The sequence below is a fragment of the Entelurus aequoreus genome, linkage group LG05, assembly GCF_033978785.1.
Source record: "Entelurus aequoreus isolate RoL-2023_Sb linkage group LG05, RoL_Eaeq_v1.1, whole genome shotgun sequence".
In the NCBI taxonomy this organism is placed as follows: domain Eukaryota; kingdom Metazoa; phylum Chordata; class Actinopteri; order Syngnathiformes; family Syngnathidae; genus Entelurus; species Entelurus aequoreus.
The window spans coordinates 17,003,944-17,031,503 of record NC_084735.1 but is presented as its reverse complement, the minus strand read 5'-3'; the positions used below and the strand labels follow the sequence as shown (position 1 = coordinate 17,031,503).

General features: G+C 41.4%; 1 protein-coding gene across 2 annotated transcripts in view; it reads left to right on the top strand.

The window, feature by feature from the left end:
• Positions 1-27,560, top strand: part of LOC133649631 (transmembrane protein 218-like) — a 37,794-nt gene that overhangs the window by 661 nt on the left and 9,573 nt on the right. For both annotated transcript variants that reach the window (XM_062046257.1, XM_062046256.1), the window contains exon 2: positions 14,769-14,871. In XM_062046257.1, the coding sequence (XP_061902241.1) occupies positions 14,769-14,871 (103 nt within the window). The remainder of the gene's footprint in view (positions 1-14,768; positions 14,872-27,560) is intronic.

Sequence of the window (27,560 nt, the reverse complement as noted above, 5' to 3'; positions counted from 1 at the left end):
TTCTAAAATATCCATCCATCCATCCATCCATCCATTTTCTACCGCTTATAATATAATTGTTCGCAATATCTATCTACCTTACCAATGTTCTTGGGAGTTACGCTGTAGTAAATAAACCGCGTGGGTGTGAAGAACATTTACTAATATTTACTCATTTGCACCAGTATTTAATTGCGTCATCATAAATTGTCACTAAATATGTCTTGTAGGGAATGAAACATGTTTCTGTATCAGCAGGGTAAATGTAAAAGTGGTCATCTTGTACAGTCCAGCCCTGCACACACAAAAAGGGGTCCACAAATCCCCGGTGATTGAGGGAAATTCGAGCAGTGCTGGTCAATGAGCTAAACGCCACAAAGCTGTCAACTCTTTATTGTCCAGCACCCCCACACTGGTTGGCATCCGTTACATGAGTGTATGCAAGGTTCGATTAGACCAGTGTTTTTCAACCTTTTCCGAGCTAATGCACATTTTTTTCATTGAAAAAATTCCGAGGCACACCACCAGCAGAAAACATTAAAAAATGAAACTCAGTAGCCGATATTGACAATAAAAAGTAGTTCTTGCAATTGTTGAATATTAATTCAAACCATAACCAACCATGCATCACCATAGCTCTTGTCTTAATGTAGGTGTGCTGTCACGACCTGTCAATCACGCCGTAACTTAATTTGAGTTTTTTAGTGATATCCTGTGTATAGTGTTTTAGTTATTGTCTTGCGCTCCTATTTTGGTGGCTTTTCCTCTTTTGTTGGTATTTTCCTGTAGCAGTTTCATGTTTTCCTTGAATGCTATTCCCCGCACCTGCTTTGTTTTCGCAATCAAGACTATTAAAGTTGTGCGGACGCTATCTTTCTTTGTGGGGACATTGTGGATTGTCATGTCATGTACGGATGTACTTTGTGGACGCCGTCTGCTCCACACGCTGTAAGTCTTTGCTGTCGTCTAACATTCGGTTTTTGTTTACTTTGCAGCCAGTTCACTTTTAGTTTCGTTTTGCTTCAATGCCTTTTCTTAGCGGCACTCGCCTTTTGTTTATTTTTGGTTTAAGTGTTAGATACCTTTTTACTTACACGCTTCCTCCTGCATATTGTGATCACGACAAACCATGTTCCCGACACCTACTGATATGGAAGAGTATTAGTCGGCCACTCTGCCGAGCTCTAAACAGCACATAAACTCAACAACGGCACATTTGCGGATTATAATTACTGGTTTGCAAAAAATATTTTTAACCCAATTAGGTGAAATTACATAATCTCCCATGGCACACCAGACTGTATCTCACGGCACACTTGTGTGCCGCGGCACAGTGGTTGAAAAACACCGGATTAGACAATGTATTTGACAATTGGGAAATAATCGATTGGTTTGATTATGTTGCAAAGGCTACTTTTTTCCACCAAGAGCTGCATAAAAATGACTTAAAGATGCAAAAGCCATTTTGATGTTGTTCATTTTGTCGACAGGCTAAAAAACGTTTTTTAGGTTCTTTTTGCTTTTATTTATAGAATTAATTATAGAACGTGCCGCGGGGCAACAAAAAACAAGCCCCATGCTACAATTGGCCCCCGGGAAACACTTTGAACATGCCGGTGTGTTCTTTGGCAGAGTTTTTATTAACTGGCAAACACACAGAGAGCAAGTGCATACAAAGTGGAATGAAAATGATAAACAGTACAACAGTGCCATCTATTGGAAAAACTACTGCATTACAACACTCCCACTTAGTTTTTTTTCAATGACAAAGTCCCTTTAAATAATATTATAGAGCCGTGCTCTCCTTTACAATAATATGTCAAACAACAACAACAAAATATTTTTGTTTTTTTACATTGTTTTCACAGGAACTCTTTTAGTTTGTTTACAATAATTTCACTGAAACTCTTTCACACATTTTTTTCTTTTTTAACTTGCTTTGATCAGGCAGCGTTCGGCGTACACTTGTCAAGCAAGAATATGAGCCTATACAGAGCATCTATGAGCAGGCAGTTAAGAAAAAAGCTAAGAAAATTATTTCCAACTCACAACACCCACTCTTCCCTGAATATAGAACCCTGCCATCAGGGAGAAGACTCCGGGTCCCACTATGCAAATCGAACCGCCTTAAATTATCATTTGTCCCAGCCTCCATTAAGCTGACCAACAAGGTGCAATAGAATGTTAATACATAGGTTAGCACTTTTTTAGCACATAGCACTTTAGAACTAAGCACTTTAGCACAAAGCACTTTATCTATGAGCTCTAGTGCAATGTACACTGGCACTTTATCTTTATCTCCATACTGTAGATTTTATGCCTACATCAAAGTGCCATCTATGTCTATCAAGCTCCATGTTCTGATGTTTAAATGTTAGTTGTCTGGTTGTAGTTGTGTCTGCGCTTGTGTTTTTGTTCTGTTGTTTTTGTGTATGTTAAGAAAGCAATGATGCACTGTGCCCAAGACAAATTTCCCCGCGGGGACAATAAAGTTGAACCTTGAACCTTGAACCTTGAAGCACAACTAACCACTTTATCTAAATAGGGAAAAGTCCAATCTCACCTCTGAGATATTCAAACTTCTGTCTAGGCAGTGGTTTGGTAAATATATCCGCTTTCATGTCATTTGTTGGACAATATTGCAGTTCTATTTGTCCATTCTGCACACATTCACGGATGTAGTGATAGCGAATGTCTATGTGTTTGGTCCTGGAGTGGTTCACAGGATTCTTCGCGATTGCGATGGCTCCTTGGTTGTCTTCCAGGATCACTGTGGACATAGTTTTCACTCCGAGATCACTCAGTAATCTTTTTAGCCAGATTCCTTCTTGAGCGGCTTGACTGAGTGCGATGTACTCCGCTTCTGCTGTTGAAAGTGCAACTGTTGCTTGTTTCTTGCTGAGCCAGCTCACTGCTCCTCCACTCAGTAGAAAAACGTTGCCTGTTGTTGAGCGTCGGCCATCCTGATCTCCAGCCCAGTCAGCATCTGAGAATCCAATCAAAGCTCCAGAGTCTGACTGCTCATACTTGAGAGCAAAGTTCACTGTCCCTTTCAAGTATCGAAGTATCCTCTTCACAGCGGTCATATGTGCAGCATCTGGATTTGCGTTGAACTTTGACACAGCACTCACTGCTTGAGCTATGTCTGGTCGTGTGGCCATTGCAGCATACAGTAGACTTCCCACCATTGACTGATAGGTATGCTGGTCCACTTGCTTACTGACACCATCACTCTTTCTCAATTTGACATTGGCATCAGCAGGAGTTGCCACAGGATTTGCATTATCCATTCCATATTTCTGAAGTATGGCTTCAATGTAATGCTTCTGATGAAGAATTACACGATTCTTCTCTTTATCTTGGATCACAGAGATGCCCAGGATATAGGACAGCTCTCCCATGTCTTTCATCTTGTAGCGCTCCTTGAGAGCCACTTTGAGTTTGTTCATGCTCTCAGTTGACTCTGTTATCACAATCATATCATCGACGTAAACTGCGAGTATCTCAAGCTCTTTTCTTGATCTCACGAACACACAGGGGTCTGATGTGCTTTGCTTGAATCCAATTTCCATCATGAACTCTGTGAAAGCCTTGCTCCAACAGCGAGGAGACTGCTTCAGTCCATAGATTGATTTTTTTAGTTTGCATACCAGGTGTTCCTGCCCTGGTTTGATGTAGCCCTCTGGCTGCTCCATGTAGATTTCTTCTTCCAGGTGCCCATTAAGGAATGCAGTTACAACATCCATCTGGTGTACATGTAAATTGTTTTGATGGCAAAGGACAATAATGTACGAATAGAGCTGAAACGTACCACAGGTGAAAATGTTTCATCATAGTCAGCACCATACAACTGTGAGTAGCCCTTGGCAACGAGCCTGCACTTGTATCTCTCCACTCTTCCATCACTATGATGCTTGACTCTAAACACCCATCTCGATCCTACTGCCTTTCTTCTCTTGGTAAATTCACCAAGTCCCACGTCTCATTTTCAAGCAGTGACTCATATTCCAAGTCAGCCGCCTCCTGCCATTCTTTTGCATTAGGACTCACCAATGCTTCTTTTAGTGTGATTGGCTCTGTCACACGACACATATTGGCATGATGATCAACAGTCACTATATCAACAAACTCATCATATCCAAATCTCCTTGGAATCATTTCTGATTCTTCCACTTGTTCTGACAGTGCTGTCAACTGTGACTTCATCATGTTGTGTTTCATTCTCATCTGTTTGTATGGTTATCTCATTCTCTGAACACAGTACTTTCATTTCCTGCTTCCAGCTGAAGTTTAATTCATCGAAGATGACATCACAACGGATTAGAATCCTCCTCTTCTCTTCATCATACAGGCGATATCCCTTGGCATTGTTTGCATATCCCACAAAACGAAGCTTTACAGCCTTTTTGTCCAGTTTCCTTCTTTCTTCATCCGGGATATGTGCATAAGCAATACAGCCAAACACCTTCATGTGACTCATGTCAGGTTTCTTTCCACACCATTTCTCATAGGGTGTCTCTTCCTTCAGAACAGCTGTGGGCAGCCTGTTCTGTATGTAAGCTGCGGTGGCTACCGCCTCTGCCCAGAACATCTTTGACAACTTTGCATGTGACAGCATGCTTCTAGCTGCTTCAACTAATGTCCTGTTTTTTCTTTCTGCAACACCATTTTGTTGTGGTGAGTGAGGTACAGTCATTTCATGGTGGATGCCTTGAGACTTCAAATATTCTTGAAACTCCTTTGATGTGTACTCACCACCATTATCTGTCCTCAGCCTTGTGACGCTTAGACCAGACTCATTTGAGAATGTTCTCTCAAATTCCTTGAATTTGCTTAGCACCTCATTTTTCTGTTTCAAGAAGTATACCTTGCAGCATCTTGTGTAATCATCAATGAAAGTCACTAAATATTTTGCTCCACCTATAGATTCAGTCTGCATGGGACCACAGACATCACTGTGAATCAGCTGCATCTTGCGTTTGGAACGAATTCCTCCAATCGACTTGAAAGGCGTTTTCGCCAACTTGCCTTCCACACATCCTTCACAGAAGGGAATCTCTTTATCTGCAGAAAAGTTCACTCCGTTCACCAGATCTATGAGTTCTTTAAGCTTGGTAGTGTGACCAAGGCGCTGGTGCCACAGGCTGGCCGCTACAGAAGCACTGTGACATACAGTTTCACTTCCTTTAATAGCCAGCTGATATAGTCCATCAGCTCTTTGTGTTCCCATTCCTTGAAGTGTTCCACTTTTTCCACGTATGTAGCAACGAGACTTTCTGAACTGCACTGTATTCCCTTTCTTGGTAGCAGCTCCCACTGAGAATAAATTCCCAGACAGCTTTGGAACATACAGCACATCATACATTGTGACATTTTTTACATCACTTAATTTAAAAGTCATTTTCAGGTTGACATTTCCAATTCCTAGGGCGTCAACCACCCTGCCGTCACCCAGTTTCACAGACTGTGATTTTGTGATCTGCTGGTATTCTTTAATAATGTCTTTATCACACGTCATGTGTTTTGATGCTCCAGAATCAATTAACCACTCAGCCTGTTGTGGTCTGTCACTGTTTGCATCCCTGATCACAAAGGCACTTTCAGAGGAATCTTCTTCATCCTCACACATCATGTGCTTAGCCTTGTGAAATTTCTTTTTTGGTTTGTTTTTCAAGGTTGGACGTTCACGCTTGATATGGCCTTCTCTACCACATTTGTAACATCTCCATTTGCTTTTGTCTGCTGCTCCCACTATCTTGGAGTTATCCTGCACATTTCCCCGAAATTGTGATAACATGGCGGATGCACCACCTGACGTAGCACCACTGGAATCATTAGCATTCACTCGCTTTTGCTCTTCATTTATTAATGCTTGCTGAACAAACTTCAGTGTCAGGCTGTCAATCTTTGTTTCTAGTGCAGTGACAATTGTAGCATAACTTGGTGGCAAGCTACCCAACAGTGTTACAATTTGGTCTTCCTCCTCAATTACAGATCCAATTGCCGATAGCTGATCAGTTAGCTCCTTCATTTGTTTTAAATGATCAGTTAAAGCCTCTCTTTCCTTCATTTCACATCTGAAATATATTTTCTTCAGAAACAGTTTATTAGCCAAAGTATCCCTCTCAAAATGGGCTTTCAGCGTGGTCCACGCCTCTTTGGGAGTTTGACAGTTTGTTATCAGGTACAACTGGGGTGTACTTACATTTAGCACTAACATAGAGAACGCTTTCTCTCTCCGTCTTGTGAATTCCACCTGTGCTGCTGCGTTAGCATCTGCGGCTAGCGTCTCCGTCTCCGTTAGCATGCCCCATAGTCCTTTAGCCTTTAGCAAGTGTTCCATCTGAAACTTCCATGTTGCCCAATTCTCTGGTCCGCTCAGTCTGTCAATAAACATCTTATCCTCCATTGTGAGTTCCCACAATACCGTTTATCTTCACACAAAGTCCGTGCACAACAACTTTTTAGCGACGATCTGGGCCCATAACCTGTTCTTTGGCAGAGTTTTTATTAACTGGCAAACACACAGAGAGCAAGTGCATACAAAGTGGAATGAAAATGATAAACAGTTCAACAGTGCCATCTATTGGAAAAACTACTGCATTACAACACGGTGTACTGAAAAAAATGTGCTGCTACATAAAAAAATAAGTAAGTAATGGACAGATTTTGATAACAATTTCAGGAAATGTCCAAAATAAGTCCTAGAACAAGTGCTTTTGTAGTATTTACTACTATTCATAAATGAGCTTGTCAAAATACTTATTGTTGACATTCATTCTGTCACCATACAGTATGAACAAACAACCAGCCATGCATTTCAGCCGCATAAAGGTTTATAGCGCTTTTGTTTTGGTTTGTTTCATGGTATGCAAAAAAAAAAATGCTAAAAATAACCACAATATTTCAAAGTTTTTTACCTTAATTGCTATGATTATTTTGTTCGAGGAAACCTTTGATGCGCATGAGTGCGCATGCTCAGTAGTTTTGGGCAGCAAATTTTTATGGGTAGCAAATTTTTCGAAAACACAGCGATAACACAAAACAGTCAGATTGCTACATTTTTATGTTTCTAATCTACTGGTACATTTAACTCACTTCCTTGTGGTCTAGATAAAATAAAAGTACATTTTGCTCAACAGTCATTTTTATAACCCATTTGGTGTGTATGTCTGCAAACGGTTTCGTTTGTGGAGGTGTTCCCTTAGGATTGCAAATGAAACCCTGCCCTGCCCTCTCCACGGGTATCCCAATTTATCTTTGGAAAATCTAAAAAGTTTAAGTATATATCTCGAAGACAAACATGACCAGAATTTTTTTTCTAGACATGGTTGAAAAATAAACTTCATAAACATTATATACATTCACAGGTCACTTTAGGTAAACGCCCTACACTCTCCAAAAGTATCAGCATTTATCTTTTGAAAATGTACACAGTTTAAATATAAATCTTGAAGACGAACATCACCGCTATTTTTTTTCCAAACATGGTTAAAAAATAAACTTCATATATAGTATATAGATTTACCGGTCGCAACATTAGGTACACCTTGTGTGGAGCACAACACTGTCTAGAAATAGCTGCATTTACAAGCTACATTGTACAGACATCAACAATTACAGACCAATTAGCCTTCTCCCCGTTATATCCAAAGCAATAGAAAAAGTGATCGTTGAGCAACTCACAGAACATTTGGACTATGAAGACCTCCTACATCCCATGCAGTTTGGGTTTCGGGCAAATCACTCGACCGAAACTGCATGTTGCCTTCTACTAGAAACAATCAAACAAAACCTTGATAATGGAGGTGTAGATGGAGCAATATTCTTAGACCTTCGCAAGGCATTCGATACAGTCAGTCACCCCACGTTACTTACAAAATTAACATCTTTTAAACTGTCGACAGATACTCTGACCTGGATTATGTCATGTCCGTATTGATAACACAACATCCAGTCTCACTGCTACTGATATTGGCCTGCCACAAGGCTCTAATATCGGCCCTCTTCTTTTCTCCATGTATATAAATGACCTGCCATCTGTATGTGAGGATGTAAATATCCAGATGTATGCAGATGACACGGTTATTTATACTTGGGGAAAGGACGCTGAAACGGTTGCCAGAAAACTTACAGCAGCCATGGAGAAGGTGGCAAGATGGCTACATGACTCTTGTCTTACATTAAACATTAAGAAAACTGCAACAATGTATTTTGTAAACAAATATAAAATGTCATCCTTTCCAAATATAACGGTTAATAAGGAAATAATACAAAATGTTAGTGAATATCGTTACCTGGGTGTCATTTTGGAGCCAACACTTGGCTTTAAAAAACATATCAAACAGATGTGCCAGAGTCTTAAATACAACATAAAAACGTTCAAATGTATCAGGAATTCATTAACACTGGAGGCAGCTCAAACTTATTTTAATGCAATGATTATGTCTCGTTTTTATTATTGTATAACATGTTGGTCGCAGGCAAGCAAAATGACACTGAGGCCATTGGAAATTTTGCACAAACAATCCCTCAAAATCCTTGACCGAAAACCACAACACCACCATCATTGTTTAGTTCTCCAAAAATATAGATTGTTAAATTTAGCTAACATTCAAAGATTAGCATCAATACGAATGGCCCATCGAATCTTAAATAACACTGCACCAGCGCCACTTAAGCACTTTGTCCAGTTTACATCTGCTGTGACAACTAGAAACACACGAGCCTCCACCAGGGGGAAGTGTAGCATACCCAGATGTAAAGCCTCTTTTGCACAATCAGCCTTTTCATATAAAGCCATAAAGGAATGGAACGACCTCACAACAAACTTGAAAAGTCTAACAGATTACTCTTCATTCACAATTGAAGTTAAAAAGTGGCTTTGAGCAATCAAAGCTGCTCACACGGTCACTAAGATGGGCATTATGTTTGACACATCAACCTAATGTGTATTATATTTATCCATGAGAGCATTTTTATTGTAAATTGTGAGGTGTGTGTGTTAAAATCATGGTTGTTTTTACAAATGATGACAGATGTGAACAAAAGCATGTATTGTCTTTGTGTGATGATGTAAATGAGGTGTGGTTGTATTGTATATTAAGGATGTGTCCATTTTTCTTAATACTTGTGTATGTTTTTATTGTCATAATTTTATTGCATGATTTTTGTATCCCTTTAATTTAGGTAGCCAGGGACTGCAGATGGAAATTAGCTATTTAGCTATAATCTGGTACAGAACATATCTGTCTTTGAGCTTAATGTTTCTGTACATTGTCCCTTCAAATAAAGACTAAACTTAACTACACTGCATGAAAATCATATTTTATCCTACCTTTCTCTTGTGTTTCCTCTAAGCAAGTAGTAATGTTGCCATCATTTTCGTCAGGGTTAAGTGGCTAATACAATTACAATAATAATAATAATAATAATGGATTAGATTTATATAGCGCTTTTCTAGACACTCAAAGCGCTTCACAGAGAAGTGAGAACCCATCATTCATATTTACAACTCATTCATTCATCATTCATTCTCCGGTGTGGGCGGCACCGGGGGCAAGGGTGAAGTGTCCTGCCCAAGGACACAACGGCAGCGATTTTGGATGGTAAGAGGCGGGGAGCGAACCTGCAACCCTCAGGTTTCTGGCACGGTTGCTCTACCCACTACGCCATACCGCCAATACCGACCCATGTTGATAAAACTCCCGTGTAAAATGTTGTGGACAAAAAATACGGAAGTATGTATTTCATAGACATCAGAGCAGGCGAAAGGTTATGAGACGAGAAGGAATAACATGCAAGCAACAGTCTCGGCTCAGCAGAGGGAAAGGAGGCCAGCCGACAGCATGTAGTGGATGCCCACATAAATTCATTTGTCAATCTGCAACGTCAGAAATGGCCGACTGTTAAACAAGACTGCAAAACACAGTGTTTAAAGGCATCCTAAATGGTATGCAAATTCACGCCCAAATGCATGAACCTCATAGTTTGACACATTGGTATTGTTTACGAGTATCCAACATTGTAACAACATTGATAAGACAAAAAAGAGGAACATCCTCATAGGTCATTTTTAAAGAGTGTTTTTGGTGGAACAAAGGCTAAAATACTGTATGTAGAGAGTCTTCCTTCCGAGGTCCCAGGAACACCCATTCCCCTTGTGACGGTCGCTCACTGTCGTGCGGGTTCCAAGGACCACCAAGGAATGACATTCTTGCGAGCAGGTTTAGACTTCTTTATTTCAAAGAATGCGTCTCTTGCCGGGTCGCTTTTCAGCCTTTCCGTCTGCTGCTCGCTCCTCCGCTCCAGCTTTTCAGCTTCGAACGTCGTCGTCTCCCTTGCGCTTTCAGTCTCTTTCGCTCTGCATCAGGTTCCTTCTGGCTCCTTCTCGTCTCTCCGCGTCTCTCCCTCACGTCCACTGCTGCCACCCTTTTATACAGTTCAAGAGGATTATTTGATTGTGCCCAGCTGGGCGATCCACGCACCTGATACTGTTTGCGGCGTCAAACCCGGCGCGCCTCGCTGCTCGCTCGCCGTCCCCGCCTCCTCGCCGCCATCTTGGAGCGGGCTCCGGTGTGCCCAGCCTCGCTGTCGGACTGCCGGCCCCGCCTCTCCACAGTACTCCATCGCCGGACGCAAGCCGAGACTCTGACCGGCTGAGCCTATTCCCCCCCCCCCGCCCCCTTTTTGAGGGAGCGGGAAGTGAAGACGGCCACGGCCATCTGTGCCCCCGGTCTTCTCCTCCTCCTTCACCTGTTCTTTTTCTTCCTCTTCATCTTCTCTGCCTTTGTCTTTGTCTTCTTCTTTGTCTTTTTCTTCTTCTTTGTCTTTTTCTTCTTCTTGGTCTTTGTCTTCTTTGTCTTTGTCTACTTCTTCTTTGTCTTTGTCTACTTCTTTTTCTTCTACTTATTTTCTTCTACTTCTACTTCTTGTTCTTGTTCTTGTTCTTGTTCTTCTTCAACAACATCAACTTCTTTTTCGGGGGGCCACTCTCCGCCCCCCCTCCATCTGGTCCGCCAATGTTTGCAAGAGCCGACATTGCAGTCGGCTGCTTGCCGCGAGGCCAGCGAGTGTGCCTATGAGAGCCCACAGAGGATCTTCCTCCCCCGCCTCTGGTGGTCCTTCCCGGTTGGGCGCCAAATGTGACGGTCGCTCGCTGTCGTGCAGGTTCCAAGGACCACCAAGGAATGACATTCTTGCGAGCAGGTTTAGACTTCTTTATTTCAAAGAATGCGTCTCTTGCCGGGTCGCTTTTCAGCCTTTCCGTCTGCTGCTCGCTCCTCCGCTCCAGCTTTTCAGCTTCAGGCGTCATCGTCTCCCTTGCGCTTTCAGTCTCTTTCGCTCTGCATCAGCTTCCTTCTGGCTCCTTCTCGTTTCTCTGCCTCTCTCCCTCACGTCCACAGCTGCCGCCCTTTTATACAGTTCAAGAGGATTATTTGATTGTGCCCAGCTGGGCGATCCACGCACCTGATACTGTTTGCGGCGTCAAACCCGGCGCGCCCCGCCTCGCTGCTCGCTTGCCGTCCACGCCTCCTCGCCGCCATCTAGGAGCGGGCTCCGGTGTGCCCTGCCTTGCTGTCGGACTGCCGGCCCCGCCTCTCCACACCCCTTTTTCTAAAAAAACAACAACTAAGCATTCCTGATATGAAAGAAACAAAACTACACTATAGTTCTGCGAGGCGTCAAATATGTTTTGGTAATTAAACATTGCTGTTTAAAAACTGTACTTCATTTATTTATAACAATATTTTTGACATGGTGGCTGTCAGGATTCTTGCTCAAAATTGTCCGAAGTGTGGCTCTTTTTTTCCGGCCCATTCTAAAAAATGCAATTAAAGTAGCACCTCTGTTTGCATACGCTCCACTTTTTATATGATTCGGTTTTCGACAAAAAATCTCAGTATGAGGGTTGCAACTAATGATAGATGTAATAGTCAACTATCCATCCGTCCATCCATTTGCTACCGCTTACCCCTCTAATCATCGACTATTTTAACGATTAGTCGACCAATCGGATTATAAAGTGTACATTTGTTTAGTGGCCCTAATTTAGTCATCAACTTTTTAAATGCAGCTTTGAAATATTTTTATGTGTGTTTTTAATTAACAACAGACACCAAATATGACTACATTCAGAAATATTTATCTATGAAATATGCTGCTCATTAGGCTGTTACAAAAATACAATTAATTACTAAACCTTTGTATTTAAACAAAACAACACCAAAGCTAACTAACTTCCTCACAAATAAAATATAACTTTGTGATATTGATGATGTGTTTTGAAAGATGCACAGGTATATAAACACAGTTTATCTGGCAGACATAGGCTAAAATGATAGTTAAACAACTCTGTCTCCCCTATCTAGCTAACAAGCTAACTATCTTACGAGTCAAAACCAGGTCCTCCAGATGTCCAACAAGCCTCCGCTTTAAATGTTCACATATAACCGATTTACTGCCATGAAAAGTATGGACCGCTTTGCTAAGTGAGCAAGTTATTTGCGTTTTTGACATGTTTAGGGGTGGAATGTTTCAATACTTTTTATATTTTTGCTCGTAGTTTTTTTTCCAGTGGAGTGGCTGCTGCCATTTTTCTCATCCTTGATTGCCAGTCACCTGTCGCGCTGACAATCGCATTTTCCTTTCCATCCAGAAAACACGAGGGATAACGTCATCGACTATTATCAACAAATTAATTATTGATCGCCAAATGTTATTGTCGCTTGTTACATTGCAGACAAATGTACAAAAAAATATTCATAATGTTTATAACATTTTACCCAGCTCATACAACCAAATTAATGAAACAACTCACCTGTGGTCGTCGTGCGCCAAGTTGTTTCATTGTTGTTTCATTATTGACACCATTAGCTGCAAACCAAGGCTTCCAGAATAATGTAACAAGCGATCTAATTGGAGACCAAACAGCCACTTTGAACGTACATATTTAAAATTCTCTGATTGATTTGCCTTTTTGGCACATATGTAAAGCTTTGTGCCTACAGGAGCGAGTGCAGAGAAAAAACCTAAGAGCGAAAGAGCGATCTGGCTATGCGGAATGCAGTAATTATTGCATGTCAATGTGGATAACAGCAAACACGTTTATTGAGCACAAAATAAACGTATATTTGCGCAACATTTTTATTTTTCGCTTGATTTTAATTTCTTTTCAAAATATAATGTATGTGCTTGTAAATTATATTATTATATTTGGCCACAAATATGCCTCCATACCAGGGGGCCAAAGAAAGTTGCAAATACCAGCACTTTTAACAAAGATGTTGGGAAGAATTCGTAGCAAAGTGCAAAAGTGGTGTCCGCTTGGCTCTCTCCTGTGTCCCTGATGCATAAATATCTCAAAGGACGGAGTCAACTCACTGTCCTTGATTCCTATGGACTTTTCTCAATGTTCTAATGATAACAATACAGTAGAGAAGGGATTCATATGGCCCCATTCCTGGGTGGATCTCCCGTAAAAGGGAGGCAGTGGGTTAAACATTTTGCAATGCAGTCTGCTGAAAACGATGGAAAGCACCACTCTATATAGCAACTGACATTGTGGTCAAAGTTGGAATTTCCTCAAAACACATTTTAAAATATTCAACACTCTACTGCCATCTGGCGGCTAAAGTGGTCATGTTTCATGTGTCAGTTAAACCGTGACCAATGAGGCCATAAGAATCCCCTTCCTACTGTACATTGTGTTTAAAATCAAAGTAACGAGTAGGGGTGCAACTTTGTCGACAAAAATCATTAATATCAATCAATCAATGTTTATTTATATAGCCCTAAATCACAAGTGTCTCAAAGGGCTGCACAAGCCACAATTTGTCGTTGACAAATTCATTTGCGGCTGATAGTTTGCAACGTCATCGCTGGTGTCTTTTTGGACATAAATGAATGCACACATGTCTGCGTGACCAGGGACTGATGAGCAACAACAAAAGGGAAAAACACAGAGTAAAAACTAAAGACGTCAAAGACATGACTAACTTACTCAATTTGCAAAGCACATCTTCTGTTTCTGTTATGTGGGAACATCTCAAGCGCAGGTTTGTCAGACATCTGGAGGATGGCTTCCCCGACTATTCTCGGCAGGTTAGTTAGCTTGTTAGCTAGCTAGCTAACGACAGAGAGAGACGAAGTTGTGTGAAAAACAGATATACTATCATTTTAGTCAAAGTCCTTTATCCATGTACCTGTGTGCATTTTTCTAAACACATCATCATCACAAAATATGTCTCCTCTTATAAATATTTCTAAGTGGCCACACGCATACTTTGATTTTTCAGTACGCTGCCTCCAAATTTGGGGAGCCCATGGAACCCAATTTTTGGTTTGAAGTGTCTGTGGTAAACCATCATACCAAAAATCGGGCTCCATGGGCTCCCCAGATTTCTCCCACATCCGAGATATTTTTTCAACCGCCGGTGAGGTTGACATGTATACCTGATGTAACTATGGGAATATGTTTATTGATTGATAAATCTTTGTATGCCGTAGTAAGCAGCTTCGAACAAAATAAATAAATGCGTACTGTGAAAAATTGTTCAAGACAAATTTAAATCAAGTGTTCAGAAAATTCCGAGCTGAAATGATATCATGTACTTTGGAAAGTTAAAAAGCCTTTACAAATTGAGTACTTTGAAGGTTAAAAATACTTTTTCAAATGTTAAGTCTGGAGTTATCTTGATAAAAGCTGTATGTAAATTTCATAAGCATTGTCTTCGCTGCATGAATGTGTGTGTGTGTGCGTGTGTGTGTGTGTGTGTGTGTGTGTCTAGGCTGGGAGTTATCCCCGTTTTCCTCTTGGCTCTCACCATCACCTTGGCACTGGTGTTTTTCCCTCGGACTCCAGAGACCCGACCTCCTTTCAAAGAGATAGAGGTGAAGCTGTGCACATGTACTTGCTCCTTCTAATCATGCTTATCATGGGTTAAAAGTATCTGAGCAATACATTGACAGGATACTAATACTGTGTATGTTAGACGAGTGAGAGCAAGCATTAACACCATTCTGCATCCAAAAAATAAGACCATAGAAATGGTAATTGCTACATTGAAGTGTGATTTGCACTACTTTAGTCTCTTTACAGAAGTTGCACGGGACAATTTTTTTTTACCATTTTAGCTTGCTTCTTGACACATATTTTCTAAATCGCCTTTAAAGCTATTGGGAAGATGGATATGGTGTCAAAATAGTGCCAAAATCCTCACACATAAAACCATGTTCTGCCTATGCTCAGCTATTGTGTAGCTGCAAGCTTTGAGTAGCCTTTAGCCTACCATGTTTGTTTACCTTTTGTAAATGACTAAAATATTTAATATATAAATACAAGTCCAACCTTGTGGGCTTATTGGAGGACATTTAGATGTTAACTGGCTGTCCAGCTTTGCACAAGTAAATGCATTGCTGGACTGCGTGCATCGGAGCTTATATCAGAGATTTTAAGATTTATCATTTATTATTTTAAGTGCAAGCTGATATCATCCGATGTTTTTTTGCTGGTATTGGATCGGGATCGATATTGTTAAGGTGTTTGAGCTTAATGGAGTTCTTTATGCGTGCACATGAACGACACTTTATTCGAGTTCGATCATCAACGTCCTCTCTCCGAGGATACTTTATTTTCTTCTTCTTCTGTTGAACACACAACTGCTGCGGTGTTAAACACTACACAGCACCAGAGCGCCCCAAGTGGAGAACATGCGCTACAACATCCAACCTCTACAATAAACACACAGAGTAAGAGCGCAGATATATACAATCTTAACACCCCCATTCGCTATTAGCTCACTGTGTTAAATCAATTTGTAAACAATATTTAAGAACATTTTCCATCATCCTGTTTTGTTAGGATTCCTCCTTCTAGTCTTTATCCCAAAATGCCAAACATATTCTGTGAAAAACATTTCAACTTATGTTTAGTAGCTGGTTTTGACAGGATATCAGCAACCATTTGTTCTGTAGGGCAATATTCCAGTAATACCCTACCAGTAGCAACAATGTCTCTTATGAAGTGGTATTTCACATCAATGTGTTTGCATCTTCTCCTCCTCCTATTGTCCTTGGGGTCAATGTGACCCCAAGGCATTTTGAGAGTCTCTAAAAAGATGGTTGTCATTAGTTTTTCTTCCTAATATTTCATGACTTTTCCTAATCCATCAGGGAGACACAGAAAAATATAAAATCAACTGCATGATTGTTTCTCATTTCTCTGTACACATTTTGACCACGCCATCGTTCCTCAGGGGTCATATAGACCCCAGGATTGGAAAGCACTATAAGTCTTTGTGTGTTAGAGTGAGACACATGATCCAATTGACTTTTTTGTGCTCCCAAGTGATCTGAACACAGAGAATTCAATTGTGAGTTGATCTGACCATCATACACTGAATTATTGTTGGTTTAATATCGTTTGGCAGCCATTTTGACAGTTTTCCATAGATATTTCGGCACATTGCACCCCCCCCCCACCAAATACCCCCCAGTGGGAAATTACTTATGTGTGCTCCTAAGTCCCCTGAACACAAAGAAACAAATAGTGAGTCAATCCAACCATCATAGACCGAGTTATTGCAGTTTGAATACTGTTAGGCTTGGTCTTGAATGTGACCAAAAGTGATTTTCGTAATTTCTGAACGTACAAATACATATAAACTCAGTTTTCCATATAAGTGTCACACAAGAAATGAAATGGAACAATCACTGTGAGTTTATCTGACTATTACATGCTGAACTAGTGTGGTTTGAGTAGCGTTTGGTGGCCATTTTAGCGTTTTTCTACCTCGAACATCCCAGTAGGAAACCATTTATTTGTGCTCCTAAGTCCCCTGAACACAGAAAAAAGCAGTGAGTAGATCTTTATTAGTAATTGATGCAGAAACCACTGAGATAAATGGTCTTGAAAATAAATTTATAATTTATACTCTGTCGGAATGGCGGGATGTCGGAACAGTTCAAACATTCCGTTCCCGCGCCGTGTGAGAACAGGAGGAGGGGAGGGGGGAGGAGCAAACATATAAAAGCACTCGCATAGCAGCCTTCTAAACCATTTCTCTGCTGCTGTCTCTGCTGCTGTTTGTGATATACTCTCTCTCTCTCTCTCTTGTTTCGAGTTTGCCTTCTAAACCATTTCTCTGCTGCTGTTTGTGATATACTCTCTCTCTCTCTCTTGTTTCGAGTTTGCCTTCTAAACCATTTCTCTGCTGCTGTTTGTGATATACTCTCTCTCTCTCTCTCTCTTGTTTTGAGTTTGATGATGCCAAACCACAAGACGTTCTCTGTCCAGGAGGTTTTGGATCAGGTTTTTAGTGAAGAGGTAGACATAGAGGAAAATGTGTCTGAAATCGAAGACAATGTTGTGGAAGACCCTGATTATGGGGCATCGTCCTCTGATGAGGATGAGACCCTTGATGCTGAAGTTCCTGTCAACACTGGAACACCAGCAGACATTTTCCTGTCCAAAAATGGAAAGTTGTCGTGGTCCCCTGCCCCACGTCAACGGCAGGGTAGACTTAGCGCTGGTAATGTCATCAAAATGGTTCCAGGCCCAACCCGATATGCGATTAGCCGTGTCCAAGACATAAAATCTGCATTTGAGCTCCTCATGACACCATCAATTGAGAACCATGTACTCTTGATGACCAATTTAGAGGGGAGTCGTGTGTTTGGGGACAGTTGGAAGCCGATCGATGCAATTGACTTGCAGGCATACATCGGGTTGCTCATTTTGGGGGGCGTGTACAAGTCCAAAGGCGAGGCAGCAGAAAGCCTGTGGAATAAAGAGACTGGAAGGGCCATCTTCCCAGCCACCATGTCTCTGAAGAAATTCCATATTATGTCTCGTGTCCTACGGTTCGATGACAGAGAGAAAAGACAGGGCCGGAGAGAACATGACAAGCTGGCAGCTATCCGGGATGTATGGGACAAGTGGGTTCAGCAACTGCCATTGCTTTACAACCCAGGCCCCCATGTGACTGTGGATGAATGTCTGGTGGCGTTTCGTGGCCGCTGTCCATTTAGACAGTACATCCCGAGTAAACCAGCCAAATACGGCATTAAAATATGGGCAGCATGTGATGCCCAGTCGAGCTATGCCTGGAATATGCAGGTCTACACCGGCAAAGCCCCTGGGGAAGCACCTGAAAAAAATCAGGGCATGAGGGTTGTCCTGGACATGGCTGAGGGACTGGAGGGGCACAATATAACGTGCGACAACTTCTTCACCTCCTATGCCCTTGGTGAAGAACTCGCAAAGCGGAAAGTCACCATGCTGGGGACAGTCCGCAAGAACAAGCCAGAGCTTCCCTCTGAGCTTGTTGCAATCAAGAACAGACAGGCTACATCCTCAGTGTTTGCCTTCACTGAGAACGCCACAGCTGTTTCGTATTGCCCCAAGAAAGGGAAGAACGTTGTGCTCATGAGTACGATGCACAAGGATGCCCAGCTCAGCACCAGGGAGGACAAGAAGCCACAAATGGTGTTGGACTACAATGCCACAAAGGGTGGTGTTGACAACCTGGATAAAGTCACAGGCACGTACAGCTGCCGACGCATGACTGCACGATGGCCCCTTGTTGTATTCTTCAACATCATCGATGTGAGTGCCTACAACGCTTTTGTGCTTTGGAGGGAGATCAGTGAAGGCTGGAACAGCGAAAAGCTGTACCGGAGGAGGCTGTTCCTGGAACAGCTGGGGTACGCGCTGGTGCAACCCCAAATTGCACGAAGAGTTGTCCTACCAAGAGCCTCAGCGGCTGCTGTGGTGATAGTGGAGGATGTTCAGAGGGAGGCACACACCTCCAATCCTCCAGTGGCCAGAGGGCAAAAACGAGGCAGGTGCCAGATCTGTTCCACTAGGAACGATAACAAGACAACTAATACATGTGGGGGATGTGGCAAATACATCTGCAAGGAGCACATCCGTTGTGGATCATGTGCCCAGTAGTGCTTTACCCTTTCTTGGAGAGTGGGGGATGAATATTGCCATTTTTCATTTGTTTTACATTTCTTGAGAGAGGTAGACTCTAGGCTACTTTTTGCAGTCTGTGAAAAAATAGGAGTGGCAGACTTTTACAGTATTTTAGTTTTTTTGAAATAAGACAATATTTTTGGTAAATAGCCTACTGTCTTGTTATTTTTTTCTTCAAATATGGACACTCCAAATGGCCGGCCAATGGTCAGATATTTGTTGTTGTTGAAAAAAAACAAAAAAAAAAAAAAAAAAATACAAAATATAAAGAGTAATAAAAAAACTTCCCCCATTGAGGATTGCCACCTTATCCTGGTCAGAGGGTTTGTGCTTGACCCTTTCTTGGAGAGTGAGACGAATATTGTTATTTTCAAATGGACACTCCAAATGGCCAACGGTCAGATATTTGTTGTTGTTGAAAAAAAAAAAAAAGAAAAAAAAAAAGAAAAAAAAAAAAAGTTATAAAAAACTTCCCCCTGGAGGATTGCCACCTTATCGTGGTCAGGGGGTTTGCGTGCTTCCATGACCCTAAGAGCTATAGCTGGTCTTAGGGTAGAAGCCTGACTAAGTGCAATCTAAATGGCAAAAAACAACAACAACAACAACACCATACAATTAATACAATTCGGTCACATTCAATGATGGCCGCCTAACAGTATTCAAACTGCGATAACTCGGTCTAAGATGGTTGGATTGACTCACAATTTGTTTCTTTGTGTTCAGGGGACCTAGGAGCACAAATAAGTGGTTTACCACTGGGAGGTTATCTGGGGGGGGGGGGGGGGGGCGTAGTGTGCCAAAAAATCAATAAAAAACGGTCAAATTTGACACCAAACAGTATTCAAACAACAATAATTCAGTGTATGATGGTCAGATCGACTCAGAGTTGACTTCTCTGTGTTCAGAAGACTTGGGAGCACAAAAAAGTCAATTGGATCATGTGTCTTACTCCCACACACAACAACTTATAGAGCTTTACATCTCTGGGGTCTATGTGACCCCTGAGGAACGATGGTGTAGGCAAAAATCGAGGTCAATAGGAGGGTTAACAGGATTTTTAGTGAGTGCAATCGTACCTTGGTTATCTTCGTACACTTTTGTTGTAACATATTGATAGTTATCAAGTCCTTTTAGTAGCTGTTCAATGTAAAGACACTCCTGTATAGCTGAAGCTAACGAAATGTACTCTGCATCACAGGTAGAAAGAGCTACTGTTGGTTGTTTTCTTGTCTTCCATGAAATGAATGAACTGCCTTCACACAAAGTTGCACAATAGCCTGATGTGCTACGTCTGTCTGTTTCATTTGATGCCCAACTTGCATCACAGTAAACTGTCAGACCGAGTCTTTCAGTTACATTCTTCTTAAAGTTAAGTCCTTGTTCTGATGTACCTTTTAGGTATCTGAATACATGTTTCACTGTATTCCAATGTTCCATAGTAGGTTCATTAAAGTGTTGAGATAGTTTACTCACAACAAAGCTTATGTCAGGTCGAGTGCATGTGCATAAGTAAATTAAACTTCCCACTGCCTCACTGTACTGTCTTGGTTGTTTCAACTTTTCAGCATTTTCTGCATAATCAAGTTTTGGTTCACTAGGAGTTTCTCTTGGTTTACAATTTTCCATATCAAACCTTTGTAAAACCTTTTTCATATATCTCTATTGTGACATTTTGACTAGTCCATTTGTTTGTTCAAAGTATTCCTAAGAAATGTTTTAGGATTCCCAAATCCTTCATTTTGAATCTCTGAGTTAACATTCTTTTTACATCCTGCATTGATTTTTCACTTGAAGCAGCTAAAATAAGGCCATCTACCCAAATAATAAGTATTACCTTTTGACCATATTTTTCTCTTGTATACACACAATGATCTGCTTCATTTTGCACAAAGTCATTTTCACATAAATGGGTGTGTAACACTGTATTCCAGTTTCTGCCCGACTGTTTGAGTCCATACAATGATTTGTTCAGTTTACATACCAGTTTTTCACCAGTGTTAGAGTTTTTCTCGTATCCTTGTGGTTGTTCTAAATAGATTTCACAGTCGATGGGTGTGTGCAGATACGCGGTCTTCACGTCCATCTGATGTAAGATTAGGTCCTCCAGTGCCGCCTTCTGCATGAGAATCCTTACACTTAACATGTCAGCTGTCGGTCAAAACGTCTCTTCGTAATCAGTTCCTGCTTTCCGGTCGTATCCTTTAGCAACAAATCTCGCCTTATATTTATCAGATCCATCTGTGTCAGTTTTGAGTGCATAAACCCACTTCGCTTTTAAAGCTCGCTTACCTGGTGGTAAGTCAGTCAACTGGAATGTGTCATTTTCCACAAGTGAGTTCATCTCCTCATCCATGGCGTTTTTCCAGTGCATTGACTTGGATGATAACACGGCTTCCTGATAAGTTTCTGGAATGTCACAAACTGCTCGATAACAGAAATCAACACATGTTTGTAATCTGTCCAATGAATCATCAGTCTCAAAATCTTGTAGATAAACTGGCTTTTGTTTTATCCTGAATGGATTCTTTCTGATTTCTGTTTCGGCATTTGCCGCTGACTGTTCCACATCTTCCTGCTCATTTAAATCCTCAGTTTTGTTTTCAGGTTGAACTCTGTCCTCATCCTTCTGGTCACTGTCACAGACTGCATTGTCTCTGTTTCCAATGTCATGTCCTGCGTATGGCTCTAAAGTTTGTGTCTCTCTTTGTACACTTGTTTTGGTTGCGAATCTCACCAATCTGATCTTTTGGACCTTTTCCATTTCTGGATAATATACAAGGAAGGCTGGGCTGTATTTATCATAGCCTATGAAAATGCCCTGCTCACTTTTGGAGTCTAGTTTTCCTTTTCCTTGTTTGTAACCAAAACATGTAGACCCAAACTTTTGCATTTGTGACACATTTGGTACTTTTCCTGTAAGTAACTCATATGCTGTTTTCTTTGTCCGTCTATTGTAACACCTGTTTCTAACATGAGCTGCTGTTTGAATGGCATAGTTCCACAAATAGTTTGGTAGTTTGCTTTCTATCAGTAAGCATCTAGCCATGTCAAACAGTGTTCGCCATCCTCTCTCTGCTGTGCCATTTTGGTGTGGCGAATAAGGCGCTGACGTCTCATGTCTTATTTTGTTCTTTGTTAGTAACATTTGGAACTCTCTGTTTGTAAACTCAGTGCCGTTGTCTGAACGTATACACTTCACATCTCCATAGGGTGCTACATCTGCTAAGAACTTTTCTGTTGCAGCAACTGCATCACTTTTTGACTTAAGGAAATATACTAATACAGCACCTGAATAGTCATCTGTGAAACATTGTGCGTATTTGTGTCCTTCTATGCTCTCAGTTTTCATTGGGCCTGCTAGGTCTGTATGGATTAACTCCAGGGGTTTATTTGCTTTAGCATCTAGCTCCCTATTTCTCGTTTGGGTAAACTTGCCTTTTGTACATATTTCACACATCTGATCTGGCTTAACAACATTTCCCTTAATTACCATACCTTTGACCACAGTTTGGAGTTTGATTACATCGTCATAGTTGCAGTGCCCTAGAATCTCGTGCCATGTTTGTACGTCATGACAAACTTTACACTGATCTTCATTTGCATCAACAGTTGGTAGATAATATAACTTCTCATGTTCGTTTATTTTAAATCTGTTACCATCTTTAGTGATCATGTGGCTCTTTCCTTTCTTGAAAGTTATGGTTGCTCCTCCGTCGGCTGCTCTCGCCACTGAAAAGATGTTGTGGGGATATGACGGCATGTACAGAGCATTTCGTAGTTGTGCCCTGTGCTGTCGTCCATCGCTGTCCACTAGGTGTATCGTCGCTGTTCCTCTTCCTTGGGCCATTCCACTGCATCTTGTCCCATCAGCTAGTTGCACTGAATGAGTCTCTGGTTGAAAAGTGTTGTCAAAACTTGTAAAGTTATTTACATCATTTACAATGTGGGATGTCGCTCCTGCATCCACCATAATGCCTTTCATCTTTATTTTGGGTGCTGACTCACTTTCTTCTTGTGCTGCTTTGAAGAGGTAATCACCGGATTGTTCATCAGTAACCTTTCTGACGTTGTCTCGTTTATCTTTCTTTTTGCATATGGTTTCTTGGTGTGTGTGGCTCTTACAAAAGTTGCACCACACTTTTCGGATACAATATCTTGCTCTGTGTCCTTTTAATCCACATTTGAAACATGTCAGATCTCCATCTTCACTTCTACTTTGAGTGCTGCTGGTGTACTTCTTCTGGATATTTCTATCCTGTCTTGTGAACGTTTTCATCACATTGTCTGTTGGCTCAGCAGTACTAATTTTCTCTGACTCTTCGTAAATACGTAATCTTCTTTTGAAATCTGCAAATGTCACATTGTCTTCGTTTTGTGTTACATGTACAGCCAATGGCTTGTAAGAGTCAGGTAGGCCTCCAAGAATCATGGCTATGATCAGACTATCACTGAGAGTCTCACCGGCATCACAAAGTGCTGTAATCAGGTTTTCTGCTCTGATGACGTAGTCCGTAGTTGACTCTCTGTCTGCTTTCCGTAGTTTTGTCAAGGACGTGTACAGGTTGATTATTCGTGGCTTGCTTTTTCCCGAGTAGTGGTCCCTCAGTATTTTCAGTGCTTTCCTGCCATCGTATGTAGCATCATGTCTTATTAAAGACAAGCTTTTATCATCGATCAACCTTATGAGCTCTGCATAGCAGTCTGGATTCTTTATTCTGTCCGCTGCTGCTTGCTCTTCTCCTACTGGTTCATTTAGAACAGTGTCTCTCAACTTTAAAATATGTAAGTGTCCCAAAAACCTTGCTTCCCAGAGGTCATACTTGCTTTCGGATCCATCAAAGTACAGCTGCGGGGATACTGCTCCAGTAGTACGAACCGCCATCTTTAATCTCCGCACTTTAGCACTGTGCTATGCTAATTAGCTCAAACTTTACCGCGGTTACTTCTTCTTCGAGAGTACGCGCTACTTTGGCTAAAGTCCCTTTTATGCTCCGTGTAATACTTCGCGGTTACTTCTTCTTCGAGGGTACACGCTACGTTATGCTCCGTGTAACACTTCACGTTTGCATTACCTTTATCCTTGGTCAAGCAGTTCTCCTCTGTTAGCTCAAGTCCACACCTGCAAACTTTCTTGGCTTCTCTGTCCGTGCGTCGACTCAACGGTACCTTGCCTTGTTTGCTTGAGGTGGCTGGAATCACTGGGGTTCCTGGGCCCATAACCTGTTAAGGTGTTTGAGCTTAATGGAGTTCTTTATGCGTGCACATGAACGACACTTTATTTGAGTTCGATCATCAACGTCCTCTCTCCGAGGATACTTTATTTTCTTCTTCTTCTGTTGAACACACAACTGCTGCGGTGTTAAACACTACACAGCACCAGAGCGCCCCAAGTGGAGAACATGCGCTACAACATCCAACCTCTACAATAAACACACAGAGTAAGAGCGCAGATATATACAATCTTAACAGATATCAATATTGGATCGGGGTATTTCTACTTTTAATGCTAACCAATGACATCAATATGTGTAAGAAATGTGTAGCGTCATAATTTCCCAGCATGGATTTTATGTGTGAGTTTATGTGTGACAAAGAGAGAGGTAAAGGACAGCATTGGATACTAAAGGATGGATACTGTAAGTACTTTTTCTGGTTCCATATTGGCACCGGCGCCGACGTAAATGGTACTAACCACACCGAAAAACTGTTAAAGGGGAACTACACTTTTTTTTTTTTTACTTTGCCTATCGTTCACAATCAAGACATGACGACGGATGGATTTTAAAAAAATGCATTTTAACTCTTAAATCTAAGTAAATAAAAGTCCACTTACAGCAGAGCAAATGGAAACTCTTCTATTTCACCCATAAAATCCAATAAATAACCATCCAAAAAGCACCAACAATACTCCATTTACATTTCGTGATTTGAATATTAACCAAGTATTAGTGATATTGTTATTATAAGCGCTAGCGCAGACAAACTATTTATAGCGGTGCTGTGATCACTTCCGTGTGTCCCTATTTTTACATCATTGATTGGTAATAATATGAGAGTCCAGTCTGTGGTGGTGGTATATTTTTTGGTTTCAAAATGTTTACAGTAATCTTGAGCCTTTAGAAAGATGTAGCCACCTGCAACAAGTGCATGAAGGTGATATTGGGCAGTAACGTCTTGACGACTTCATTTAGCTTAATACATGACTTTCTAAGATTTCCTCGCAAACACCAGCGTTGTAACGGTAATCTAGCATTGCTTCATTGGCCTGCACAAAAAAGCTGTACTGTAATTCTTCCAGACAGATTCAATATTTTCTAGGGATGTCCGATAATGGCTTTTTGCCGATATCCGATATTCCGATATTGTCCAACTCTTTAATTAGCGATACCGGTATCAACCGATACCGATATATACAGTCGTGGAATTAACACATTATTATGCCTAATTTGGACAACCAGGTATGGTGAAGATAAGGTCTTTTTAAAAATAAAAAATAAAATAAAATAAAACAAATAAATTAAAAACATTTTCTTGAATAAAAAAGAAAGTAAAACAATATGAAAACAGTTACATAGAAACTAGTAATGAATGAAAATGAGTAAAATTAACTGTTAAAGGTTAGTGCTATTAGTGGACCAGCAGCACGCACAATCATGTGTGCTTACGGACTGTATCCCTTGCAGACTGTATTGATATATATTGATATATAATGTAGGAACCACAATATTAATAACAGAAAGAAACAACCCTTTTGTGTGAATGAGTGTAAATGGGGGAGGGAGTTTTTTTGGGTTGGTGCACTAATTGTAAGTGTATCTTGTGTTTTTTATGTTGATTTCATTAAAAAAAACAAAAACGATACCGATAATAAAAAAAAAAACTATACCGATAATTTCCGATATTACATTTTAAAGCATTTATCGGCCGATAATATCGGTATTATCGGACATCTCTAATATTTTCACATCCAAACCTGTTCGGGAGCCTGTAAAGGACTGTATATTTACTTTAGGGGGATGCTCTAATTTTCACTATTTTCCAAATAAAGATAGCCTAGGAGAGAGTGAGAGGACACCACTTATATAGTTAACCAATTTACTATATCATATAATATACAATAATCAGACAATAAGAAACACACATTAATTACACTCATACACTCATCAGCACTCACACGCTACCTCCCCAATGAAACCTCCCGCACTAAATTAATTACACAACACACACACACAGTCCAACTTGGGCCCCTTGGCTGTGCCAGAAGATAGTCTGTTGTGGTCCTGCTGTATCGTTGGTGCACGTAGGGTGGGGGTGGTGAGTTGCAACTGCTGGATACCAAGGGGGCGTTGGAGAGGGGGAACACCTCCCGTTGTAGAGTAGAGAAAGGGGTGGGGTGGGGGGGGGGGGGCTCGGCCGTGCTTCCTCTTAGCTCCCTCACGAGTCTAGTCTGGAGCGAGAGGAGAACCAGCCTCGTCCTGGGTCACCTCTCTGTCGACTAGCCCGTGAGCGCGAGCCACTAACACTCGTACCTCGCGCTGTCCACTTCCCTCGCAGCAAGGTAGCCACGATAGCACACAACTAAACTCTACAACAACGTTCTCCAAACAATAAATAGTCGCAGGGGAGAGTGTCTCTTAACTAAACTTAGTCCGAACGTGACTGAACCTGGCGTTTGTGAAGTCACGTTGCAGCCAACAAACACAGGTGCGAGCTGCGGTGAGCTAACTAGCGGTTAGCATGCGCTTCACCTCCTACTGGCAACGTGAAGCGCCCAAAACGTCTTTAAACTTAAACTAGTGCACTGGCACTTAACTGTCACTTATAACAAACTTAAACACAACGCTTAGAGTACTAGTTACTTATCTGATCTGCAACTGTGGTGAACTCTATCTCCGGGTAGTATTACCGACGCTCCGCTGCCTGTCAATGCTGGAGCTCTTTTAAACACTTTTCTTACCTGCCGGCGGAAACGGAAGTGCCCGTAACCAAGGCAACCGTAACCGTGGCAACGGTTAAACAACTCTAAAGAAAATACATTACACCTTCCCAAACAACACATATGAAATAGAAATAAATAATAATAATAATTAGTCCCTTAACAGAAATGATCTATCTATAGAACTAAAAAGGGACAATTTACACAAATATGAAAAACCTTCAGAACAGCCGCCCCCTGATTTATGTGAAGGAAATCAGTTATCCGAATGAAGGTTTGATATATAAGCAGATCAGGGGGGTTTTGGGGGAGTCGGGTCAGAGTATGAGGGAGTCGTGTCAGAGTATGGGGGAGTCGGGTCAGAGTATGGGGGAGTCGGGTCAGAGTATGGGGGGAGCTTGATAAGGCGAGCGACTGGTCGATGGTAGGTTCTCTGGCCAGTGTCCACTACTGCTGAGCGAACTCTTCCATCCTTCCCCTTAGTGACTGTCTTCACTCTGCCCAGGAGCCAATGCGCTCTGGGTAGCGCTGGATCCACAATCATGTCTGCCCCATGAGGAGAGAGTTGGGCGTGCTGGGATCGAGGTCAGCCAGGTTGCTACTTGCGTATGCCAATGGTTTACTCTCCTGCTGAAGAAACTTCTCATCCGAGCCCTCTTTGACCAT